This window comes from Ostrea edulis, chromosome 7 (assembly GCF_947568905.1).
Source record: "Ostrea edulis chromosome 7, xbOstEdul1.1, whole genome shotgun sequence".
Taxonomy (NCBI): Eukaryota; Metazoa; Mollusca; class Bivalvia; order Ostreida; family Ostreidae; genus Ostrea; species Ostrea edulis.
Genome location: NC_079170.1, coordinates 10524573 through 10536230, shown reverse-complemented (window position 1 = coordinate 10536230; position 11658 = coordinate 10524573). Strand labels below are relative to the sequence as shown.

At 36.2% G+C, this 11658-nt stretch overlaps 1 protein-coding gene across 10 annotated transcripts in view; it reads right to left on the bottom strand.

Annotated features, from left to right (window-relative positions):
• Positions 1 to 5985: 5985 nt before the first annotated feature.
• The window catches only part of LOC125654323 (beta-1,3-galactosyltransferase 5-like), a 54845-nt gene continuing 49172 nt past the window's right edge, over positions 5986 to 11658 (bottom strand). For all 10 annotated transcript variants that reach the window (XM_048884256.2, XM_048884252.2, XM_056143268.1 and 7 more), the window contains one exon: positions 5986 to 11393. In XM_048884256.2, the coding sequence (XP_048740213.2) occupies positions 10341 to 11393 (1053 nt within the window). In that variant the 3' untranslated portion in view covers positions 5986 to 10340. The remainder of the gene's footprint in view (positions 11394 to 11658) is intronic.

Here is an 11658-nt window from a genome sequence, read left to right as displayed (position 1 = left end):
AAGTTTAAAAAAAATACAGAAAATTAAAAACGTACATCATGCAGTTGAACAAAAAAACGTGTCACGATCATAGTTTTAATTTCCTCAATTGTTTATGCAACCCTGATCCCTGATCCGAGCACCTATGCTCTATGTTTATATACTGGAACTAGCCTTTTGTTGTTCATTCATCAATGAGCAAAATGATTTATTAAATTTCCCATTTTCTTTCCGTCCATAGATTTGTCGAGTTTAAGATTATGGGTAATTGATCTGATCGAAAGTTGGTTAAAATATCGGTTTCAAGGTTCATGGTGAGTAGAACATTAAATGAAGAAAACTGTTTAGACATAGATGGAATCGGTCTTCTCCACTAAAGTTTATCTGTGTTTGAAAGATTTTACATGGATATGTCCTTTTAATTATCTTGTCTCTTGTTTTCGGGTTCGTTCTACGTCGATAATCATAATACTAGGAATTCATTTCAACGTACATTTATCCCCCACCCCAAATCTCCAAAGAGTGACAACATTTGCAATTCCTTAATCACTTGAGATATTTTCAGATCAAAATCAGAATTATCCACGTTTGGGCAGTAATCACATTTGGCAAGTGTTTCTGCAGTCATTTCAAGCGCCAGAAATCACCTTGAATTTATCTTGAATATTGACTGGAACATAACAATCGGGACACCTCGCCCTTTACGTCATAAAAAGGAACAACCGGGCTCTGACGTTATACGAGAAAAGAGAAGTTTCGTATCCGAGAAAATAATCATATTGAGTTTAGCTTTCAATATTCAGTACTCAAATACCACACAGTGAAAATAATAACATATTGTTAGAGTTGTAGTTCACAGACTAAGACAATCTAACGCCTACAACATAACACCCCTGTAAAGATTTAGGACGCTGGGTCTGTTCTATATAACACCCTTGTAGAGATTTTAGACGCTTGGACTGTTCTATATAACACCCTTGTAGAGATTTTGGACGCTTGGACTATTCTATATAACACCCCTGTAAAGATTTAGGACGCTGGGTCAGTTCTATATAACACCCTTGTAGAGATTTTAAACGCTTGGACTGTTCTATATAACACCCTTTTAGAGATTTAGGACGCTGGGCCTGTTCTATATAACACCCTTGTAGAGAGTTAGTACGCTGGGTCTGTTCTATATAACACCCTTGTAGATATTTAGAACACTGGGACTGTTCTATATAACACCCTTGTAGAGATTTAGGACACTAGGACTGTTCTATATAACACCCTTCTAGAGAGTTAGAACGCTGGGTTTGTTCCATATAACACCCTTTTAGAGATTTAGAACGCTGGGACTGTATTATATAACACCCTTGTAGCGATTTAGGATGTTGGGACTGTTCTATATAACACCCTTGTAGAGATTTAGGACGCTGGGACTGTTTTATATAACACCCTTTTAGAGATTTAGGACACTAGGACTGTTCTATATAACACCCTTCTAGAGGTTTAGAACGCTGGGTCTGTTCCATATAACACCCTTTTAGAAATTTAGAACGCTGGGACTGTTTTATATAACACCCTTGTAGCGATTTAGGATGTTGGGACTGTTCTATATAACACCCTTGTAGAGATTTAGGACGCTGGGACTGTTTTATATAACACCCTTGTAGAGATTTAGGACGCTGGGTCTGTTCTATATGACACTCTGTTCTATATGACACCCTTGTAAACGCTGGGCCTGTACTAGTAACACACTTGAGTAGATATTTAAGACGCTGGACCTGCGCTATATAAGACCTTGACCTTTCTATGTAATTTTAAAAGCTTTATTGAGTCTGGAACAAATTACGACTAGTTTGATAAACACTAACGATAATCAATCAAATGGAGTCCGTATTACAAATATATTGACATCCTGAAGGATTGCAGATCGAAAGATTGTTTGCATATGGTTTCCACATATATTTGACTACATAATTATCATAAGTGAATTTTAAAAAGAATTCGATTTCTACTGTAGAATTCTGCACGTCTTTACTTTTATCATTTCGTCTTTCCGTCTGCACATTTACCGTCCACGGTCTTTCTGAAGAATAAGTATGTTGTTTATTCTTTTTAAATTTAATAGCGAAACCAATGTCAATATTTGTTTACTAGCTTTCGCGCCGTCTGAGCGTTAGGTAGGTAATCAAACAGTCTATACAAAGTCTTGCATTTAAGATGAATGAAGGTTAGACATAGAAAGAGAGACATGTTTCCGTCTCTCTCTGTCTCTCTGTCTCTGTCTCTCTCTCTCTCTCTCTCTCTCTGATGTTTCAAGGTCACATATAGTACAGTTCGGTAATTCTCCGCATCTTTAAAAAAAGCTGTTGGGGCAGAAATGATCAAATACTGTTTGTCGAGCTCTACTAATTAGCGCTTATGTACATTTGCCACGGCTTATCCACATCAAATTATGTCCCTTGTGAATCCTTTGAAGCTGTGCGTTTTCGGGTCGTATGGGGCTTTAATGAATATTTGAAGGTATGTTTGGACACAAGAATAGTAAGAAATATGTTAAGATTTTTTAAATATCAAAATGAGACAGTGATGCAAGAATGCAGCGATGTAAGGCCTCAATCGTGCGCATTTTTTTTTTTCTGAGCCGTGAATTGAATGTTTTTATAAGGGGTAGATATGTAGCTCTCTGATCTGTCTCAATATTTTTTCAGAGAGCTACAGCTATGCAGATATTGTGATTCCAGATAAAAATCCTTTTGGCCTAAACCAAATTCATTTGCTATTGAAACAGAAAAATAAAACCGATTGTATATAATAGCATACATCTATATTCAAGAAATAAATTTCAATTTTGAAAATACATTAGGGTATGAACTGCGACGCTTCACGCCGACCTACTTTTCACGACGCGCTTCATGACGTATGCTGGCGTGAAGTGTTGTAGTTCTTACCCTCGTGTATTTTCAAAACTAAAGTTTATGTCTTAAATTTACAGCCTGTCGGAATTCCCAGTCGTTAAAATGGACGCACTATATTCTATCTGTATTCATACGCGCATTGTTTACAACTGCATTACATTCATGAGGAAGTTGTTGTTATTATAATTTGTAGATATATCAAGAACAAAAACATTGGAAATGTAAATATATTTAGATAGTTTCCTATTTGTAAATCAACATTTGAATATGTATGTCAAACAGGCTGCTGCATTTCTAATATATATCAAAAGTGGAGCATTTATACGTGCACATCCATGTGTTAAACCCCTTTGCAAATTGAATCATAGTTACAAGGTCTTGTATATTGTGGTTGTTCAGCACTGAATGACTCAAGTTCAAAAGGTGCAAGACGATTGGACAATATTCCTACTTTTGCTGCGGATCTTCTCCGGAAATTTAAAGTTTCAATATGGTTGACTCCTTTGAACTCGGGGGCTAATAGCTGGTGAAAACGAATCTGATCTGCCGAAACGGACGATCAACATTCGTTCAAATATTGTGAGGATGGCCACAAGTAGTTATATTTTAAACGGTAATTCTAAGTTGGACTGCAACGGGTGACGGATGCATAAAATCCAACGTAATGAAGAAAAATTGCATGGAGAAAATGGTGTAGAGTTAATGATGGTAACCTAATTCTCGGAACTTGGACTTATTAGCCGAGTTGCAACGAAGTTGAACTCGGCTATTGGTTTGGTGATTCGAGCGGGCGGGCGGGCGGGCGGGCGGGCGTCAACAATTGGTTTCCGGATGATAACTCAAAAAGTTTACAATCTAATCAAATGAAACTTTGATATAATGTTGGGTATCAGTAAGGAAGACCCCTATTGATTTTGGAGAAAAACGGTTAAAGGTCAAGGTCACAGTGACCGAAAATAGAATGAAAATTTAAGAAAAATTTGGTTTCCGGATGATAACTCAGAAAGTTTAAATCCGAATCAAATGATACTTACAGATATTGTTATGTACCAGGTAAGAAAGACCCCTATTGATTTTGGATAAAATAGGTCAAAGGTCAAGGTCTCAGTGACCGAAAATAGATTTAAAATTCCAAAAACGTTTGGTTTCAGGAGGATAACTCGAAAATTTTTAATTTGAATCAAATGAAACATAAATATATTTTTGGATACCAACAAAACAAGGCCCCTATTGATTTTGGAGAACAAAGGTCAAGGTCACAGTGACCGAAAATAGATTGAAAACTTCAGACAAATATGGTTTCTGGACAGTAACTCGAAAAGTTTAACTCCAAACTCCTTTTAAAAATGTATTCACAAGAATATATTACATTATATCAAACAATTAGTTCTTCACAATTATAAATATGTCACATCATTCCTGACTTTACAATGTATCCCATGCAACTCGGCTCATGCACCCCTGGGTGCATATATTGATAGTTTTAAAAAAAAAAAAAAAGTTTCTGTGAAATCAGGAAAACTATTTATGTATTATAAAACAGAACATATTCTGGCTTTCGACTGGGAAAACCTTTAAAGGGGCATGGACACGATTTGAGCTGAAAATTTTTCAAATTTTCCTTCTCCCTTTTAATGTTTAGGTTGCTTAACTAAGGTATTTCTAATGGTCAGCCAAATAATTTTAATACTAGTTGTCGAGGTACATGAGAGATACAGTTCTCAAAATTCTTTGTTATATAAACAAGGCTCGTCCCATGTTTTTGTTTTCATAGGTTAAATATACAAATAAAAGTTCATTTAAAGCAGATTTTTCAATTTACAAGTTCATTCTGAACACAATTAGTTTCTAGTGTTTATCACATCTCATTTAGTTTTAAACGTGCTATTTCCTTTTAAGCAATCTATATATAAACAAAAACATGGCACGAGCCTTCTTTACATAACAAAGAATTGTGAGTGCTGCATTTCACTTGTAACTCAAAAGTTGATATGCAAAGTTTGGTTGACCATAAGAAATACTTTAGTTAAACATTGTAAACATTAAGAATCGAAAAATAAAATTTGATGAAATTTAAATTTTTTAGCTCAAATCGTGTACATGCCCCTTTAATGCATCATCACGATTCATACCGAAGTTTTGAGAGTTTGAAGTGAGCAACCGAGAATTTAACTGGCTGCTGTTAGCTCCCTTCACTCTATATACTATATATACCAGTTTGCTTAGATTGTGTCAAAACACTGTGCACCCCCCCCCCCTACCACAAAAAAAAACAAAAAAAACAAAAAAAACCCGATACACGAATTTCACAATTTTTACCGAAATCCATGGCCCCTGGTGGGTTGGGATAATGACTTTCACGCTACACGCTAAATTTGGTCAAAATTGGCCAAGTAATTTAAGAGAAGAAGCTGAAAATATTCAAATGTTAATCCACAACGTACGAAAACAGATAGCAATAGGTCGCCTGGGTGACTCAGAAATAGGGACAATGGGGGAATTCTGTGATAAAGATCGCGAATTGATAGCGTGCATTTTGCCTGCAATGTGCAAATCTGCGAGCACTGAACACAAATGAAAGCCTTTTCAATATGATGAATGAACTTGCCTCTAATAAATGACAATTGATATACTACTGCAAAAGCTGACACTTTTGAAGTAGAAAAAAAGTAGACCAGTTCGTAAAGTATTTCAAACAACTCTGAAGAACTCTTTGAATTGAATATTGAATCAAGACACGGGAAAAAAAGTTAAATTCAACATGAGAAGAAAGAGCTGGGGACAAGGACAGTTTAAAGCTAACACCTAATCCATTACCGTGAGGATTTCTCTCCCAAATTAAATAAACAACAATTCATACTATGTTTGATCAAGGTGAAATAACTTTACAGACAACTTCAGTTTTGGTAAAGATGATCAATAACTGTCTAGGTCCAAATACAATTCATGCACATCGTTATGGGTTGTTGTGGGTAAAAACCAATTTAAGTGCAACAGTCTTTCATTGAGAGGAAGTTCTACCCCACTCACAACAAACCTATTATGTTCTCATTCGTTCCACTCAAACGAACATAAATTATTTACAATATAACAACAACACATATTAAGAAAAAGAAGCGCTTATATGCTCGCATTTATTAAACGTACAAATATATTACAGTTTTCATTTCAACGTCATCTGTAATAATCCAAAAATACATATTAGTACAAGCACATGATACATTCATAACTAAAACGATATCGTAACTTTGTGCAAACTGTGGGTGAGAGGGGGGTGTAAATGCGGCAAAGAAAAGCCTTCGAATGAGGAAGATCGTGCTGTGCTTGAATACCTGTTTTACAGGTTGAACGATAAAAATAGTAACCAATGGTAGTGGCTTTAATTTAAGTCATAACATAGAACACGTGTTCTAGAACATATGATAAATGAATTTATTATTATTCCACCACACTCACTACAAACCTATTATTATTATTTCACCACACTCAATACACACCTATCATTATTATTCCACCATACGAGGACCTATTCTAACCCAGATTCCCCACGGGATGTCTTTGTTTATTTGTATATTGTTTACGTCCTCGAGAAGTCTTTAGACGTTAACGGCTGAAAGTGAAGTGTCACGAATTTTGACCTGGGCATGGCGTTCAGGGCCGTATAAGTAAGGGTGCTTTGTTGTACTTTCAATTTTAAGGTCATAGCCGACAGACATGTGACTTTCATTTCTCAGGGCGTTAGGAACAGTCACTGCATAAGACAGAGTACGTTTGACGTGGCGCCAGGACCAGTGGATCACGTGGTTGTGATGCCGAAAGCTACTGCGACCGATACATACAGCGTACACACGCCCTCCGTACCTCAGTATGTACGGTCACAAAGCATCACTGCGCAGTATCTACAGATAATGATAAAATCTATACAATTTTGAATATTATGCAAAACATTTATATGGCAATGTATGTAAACGTATCCACTCGTGTCTAAAATAGAAACTTATTATTATAAATATCAATAATAATAAATCATTCAAATTCATTACAAAGCATAATCTTGTGGTACAAGTTCCGTTTCTATGAAACAGCGTGAGTATGGCACACGTGACTTTCTTGGTAGAATTAAATCGTTAGAATGATATAATAAATAGTTATAAAGATTTCAAAATTCACTAGAACGATTTAGGATATTGTTAGTGCGATGTTTTAGATTCGTTAGTTCGATCTAGAAAATCGTTTGTGTGACTCCAAAAACTAGAATTTGTGCAGTGTTTGGTTGTTTTATGTTGCGATATATTTCTCATTCTCTCACCAGAGGGCGCGTTACGCAAGCTTCAGCGCACGGAACTCTGGGTAGAGAATGATATATTTCTCTCAGCTCTTTTGAACAGTAAAACTCGACACAAAAAATCATTGTGTATAATACACTATCGGAGTGTGTTTTTCAAACTAAGAGTCATGCCCTTTCCAAAGAGGAACTAAACCAATCCTCATTTTTCAAAGTATGTGTGTGTGTAGGGGGGTGGGAGCTTTGGTAGTTGGTAGATCAAAAAAATGTTGACAACTCCCACTCCCCCAAAGAAAAAAGGAGAAAAACTCTTCCCCCAAAAGGCCTCTCTTTTAAAATCTACATTCGGGAGGGGGGGGGGGGGGGCGTTAAAGTCTTCTACTATGAGTGCCTCTAAAAATTGTTTTTTCCAAACTTCATTTTCTTAAATCTTCTCATTCACTACTACTGTTAAAATAGTGGGGACGCCAGTCACACCATCTACTCACAAATAAAGGTCATTGTCACCCCCCCCCCCCTGATTCCATGTGCCTGTAAACATCTTCGTTATCTTAATTTCAATAGGTGTACGTGAATGAAACGTCTTGTTATTAAGAGCCATGTTCTACAAAAGAACTTACTACTACTAATACCAAAAAAAAAAATCCTTTTCAATTTATTTTATTCTTTACGTAGATTAAATTATGAAATAAATGTGAATAAAAAGAATTTAGTTATGTAGTTTTATATAAGTATAATCTCATAAAATTAATTAAATTGGCGAGTTTTTAGAACTACGTAACATTTTTAGTCTTTTGTATAACAGGGTCCAGAACTTCAATAAGAAGGAATTCTATTGGTTGATCCTTCATTGATTCTCTGACAACACAGGGCCCAGAACTTCAATAAGAAGGAATTCTATTGGTTGATCTCTCATTGATTCTCAATAAGAAGGAATTCTATTGGTTGATCCCTCATTGATTCTCTGATGGCAGCGGATCAAAACTTGATAGTCAGACACCTGATCATCAAATCTCTGTCAGACGATAGTGAAGATATAACAATTTATAATCATTCAACTTCAAACAGTAGCAAAGACTTTAACCCCCCTCCCCCCCAAAAAAAAACCAACAAACAAACAAACAACCAAATCACATACAGACACAAATAATGATAAAAAATAGATAGAAAAAAACTGGTTTAATACATAGAACGTTATCCATTGGTGATGTCATGTGTATTTTACTTTCAAATCAAATGCTTCCAAAAGGAATATGGGATGTGTATTTGTTTTTAAAAAGTCAAATTGCAACAGAAAGAAGGGCTTAGGTAAAGTCTGCTTGATGTTGACAACTTGATTAGTCAGTGAGCTTGGTCCACCTTCATGCACCGAAATTTAATGGTGGGGCCCGGAGCAAGCTGCAGGGGCTCGGTGGTTCTCAATCTGAGTGTCGAAAGGGGGGTGGGGGTGAACTTTGGATTTAAGGATACTCTCTTTTCCACAAGTGAATTTGAAAATGAAATTCTATATTCCCCTTTCCACTCCTCATTTGACACGGACCTATATAGAGTGGGTTTTTTTTTTGTTATTTTATTTCTAAAACGAAAACTCACTTTGTAGTGAGACGTCTGCGAATTTTTAATCATTCTAACGATTTCTATTCAATCCAAATGGCACAAATACTATATACATCTACCCCGAGAGAAGGCTTATATAGGCTTGGCCTGCTGCCCTATCCTATCATATAATAAATGATCAAATATGTTTATAATAAATTTCCATGGAATTCAAATCGTGTGAACACGCACGCACACACACACACACACACACGCACGCACACACACTCTCTCTCTCTCTCTATATATATAATATATATATATATATATATATATATATATATATATATATATATATATATATATATATACAGGGCCGTAAATTACATGGAGGCGGAGGAGGCAGCTGCCTCCTCCAACTTTTGAGCCAAAAAAAATTAAAATTTAAAGTTCATTAGAATTTATGTTGTTTCCAATAACTAAGAACATGATACCTCCCTTAAAAAGCATTCCAAATCTTTCTTTTAGAATGAGTTAGTCAAGTAACATCTTAGAAGGCTCTAGAATCAAGGATTTTGCACGAAACGTGTTCAGTGTGCACAAAATGTGCTCAGCGTCTGGGGGCCTGGGCGGCCCCCAGACCCCCGCCTAATTTCCTGCCTCCTCCAAATTGAAGGTTAATTTACGGCCCTGATATATATATATATATATATATATATATATATATATATATATATATCACTATATTCCAACAACACTCAACATCCAAAGTGTCGGATCTAATAGTGTATATATAAACTAAGTCTTGGTGTCGAAAATTAAATAAATAAGATAATGTTATTCTAGTGTAAAGTAAGAAAAAATTTAAACCACTGTGATGTTCGATTGATAGATCTACAGATTTCCCATCTCCCATCTAACAACTGGATACATTGTACCTTCTGTAAACGTGACCAGGCTAGGATGTCTCGAAAAATTTCAAACTTAAGTGAGTTTTCTGTTATTTGAGCAGTCAAAGTTTGAGTAAAATATCAAACCCAAGTACAAGTTTCGACTTAAGCCCCCCCCCCCCCCCCCCCCGAACAAATCTAAACCAGAAAAGGTGACGAATTTTTAAAGAAGAAAGAATATATTCCGGTTCCTTCTTAACCTGGAAATCAAACTGATGTCATCTAACGTCCATAATCTGACCTAGTGACAAAACTGATGTCAGTTAACGTCCATAATCTGAGCTAGTGACAAAACTGATGTCAGTTAACGTCCATAATCTGAGCTAGTGACAAAACTGATGTCAGTTAACGTCCATAATTTGAACTAGTGACAAAACTTGCAAAAAAAGTTGAAGAAACAATGCATTAATCTACAAACTACTCCAGGGCGTCGTTTTATACTATTTCTTGATGTCAATAATTCGAAAGATAATTGTTGGTATTATCAATTCGAAATCAATAATTATTTTTTCTTATATTAGTAGAATTATTGATATCAGGAATTCTGTCGAAGAACTGTTTTATATCAAAATTTTCATACCAAAAAAAAAAGCAATTTATTCATTTCCAAGATTAAAGCTTAGTTATACTGTTTAACTAAACATAATTAAATCTTCATATAAAAAACATCAATTCTTATTTATAGGACTAGAACGGAAGAAAATCGAGGATAGTTGCAATCCAGTAATAATCTCGAAATCGACACTTGGCATTCTTATTGTTCATTTCACCCCACATCCTGGTCATTTCTTCTGTGTAGTAATGGTGACCAACAATATAGTCCCTGAAATTGACACCGCACGGGCCCCTGTCCCGGTAGCTACAGGAAAACTCTTTATGTCCGACCACTTTGGCTCCGATTTTCTCTCTACATAGTCCTGTTACGAAAATGTCTTCGACGAAAAAGTAAGGAACTTGGGATGTTGCGTGGTATAACTTTGATATAATGTCTCCTGTGATTAGGTAGGCGGGACCCGTTATATACACAGGGTAGGTATCTGCGCTGTATTGTTCCCTAGTCACGTGCCATTTAAACAAGAAAAACCTCACAGGGGCGTTCCTACTTTCCTCACATCCAATAATAGAATTCCGTGGATTCTTCTCCTCCAGTTCTGCCAGGAGCCTACGGATATTAAAGAATATATCATCGTCCACTTTGATAAGGTATTTGGTTTGACTACAGTGTGTGTGTGCCCACTCTAATATTGCTATGGATTTGTACGTTAATTTGTCATAAGCCTCAACTACATCCGTTTCCAAGATGTCGTTGGAGACGACTTTTTCTAAATTGACCCTCTCCTGGACGGCGGGATCTTCAGATTTACCAATCACAAATATCAATCTAATACCCTTGTCTGTTTTAGAGACAGACCCCCATGACTCGCGGATTGTAGTCCGATGTTTGAAATTAGTAACTCCACTGTTCACCATAATCAACATCACCACTGATTTTCCGTCCTCCTCACACGGTTTTAGCGGAGATTCCGCGAACTTGTTTTTGTCTAGTGCCTTTTTTATGTCGTTGTTTGACCACGTGAACACATTTTCCTGCTGTTGTGAATTCATAGATTTTTGTATAAGGAATAGTGACACCATTACAAACAGGGCTGTCAATTTCAATAACGTTACGTAATTCACTTCATGAATCCGGCAATGTCTAGCTTTAAGTCTTCTCAGGTAGGAATAAAGAGATGAAAACATCTGAAATGGAAAAGAAAAATATACCTTAATTATAGCGTTTGTCTACACATGCACACGCATATTCTAATGTTCATGAAAAAGTGAAGATAACGAACAGAGATCAATATCATAATTCCTACAAAGAATACACAATTAAGGGTGGAGCAAACACGGATCCCTGAACACACCAGAGGTAGGATCATGTGTCTTGGAGGAGTAAGCATCCCCTGTTGACAGGTCACACCCGCCGTGAGCCTTACATCTTGATCAGGAAAACGGAGTAATC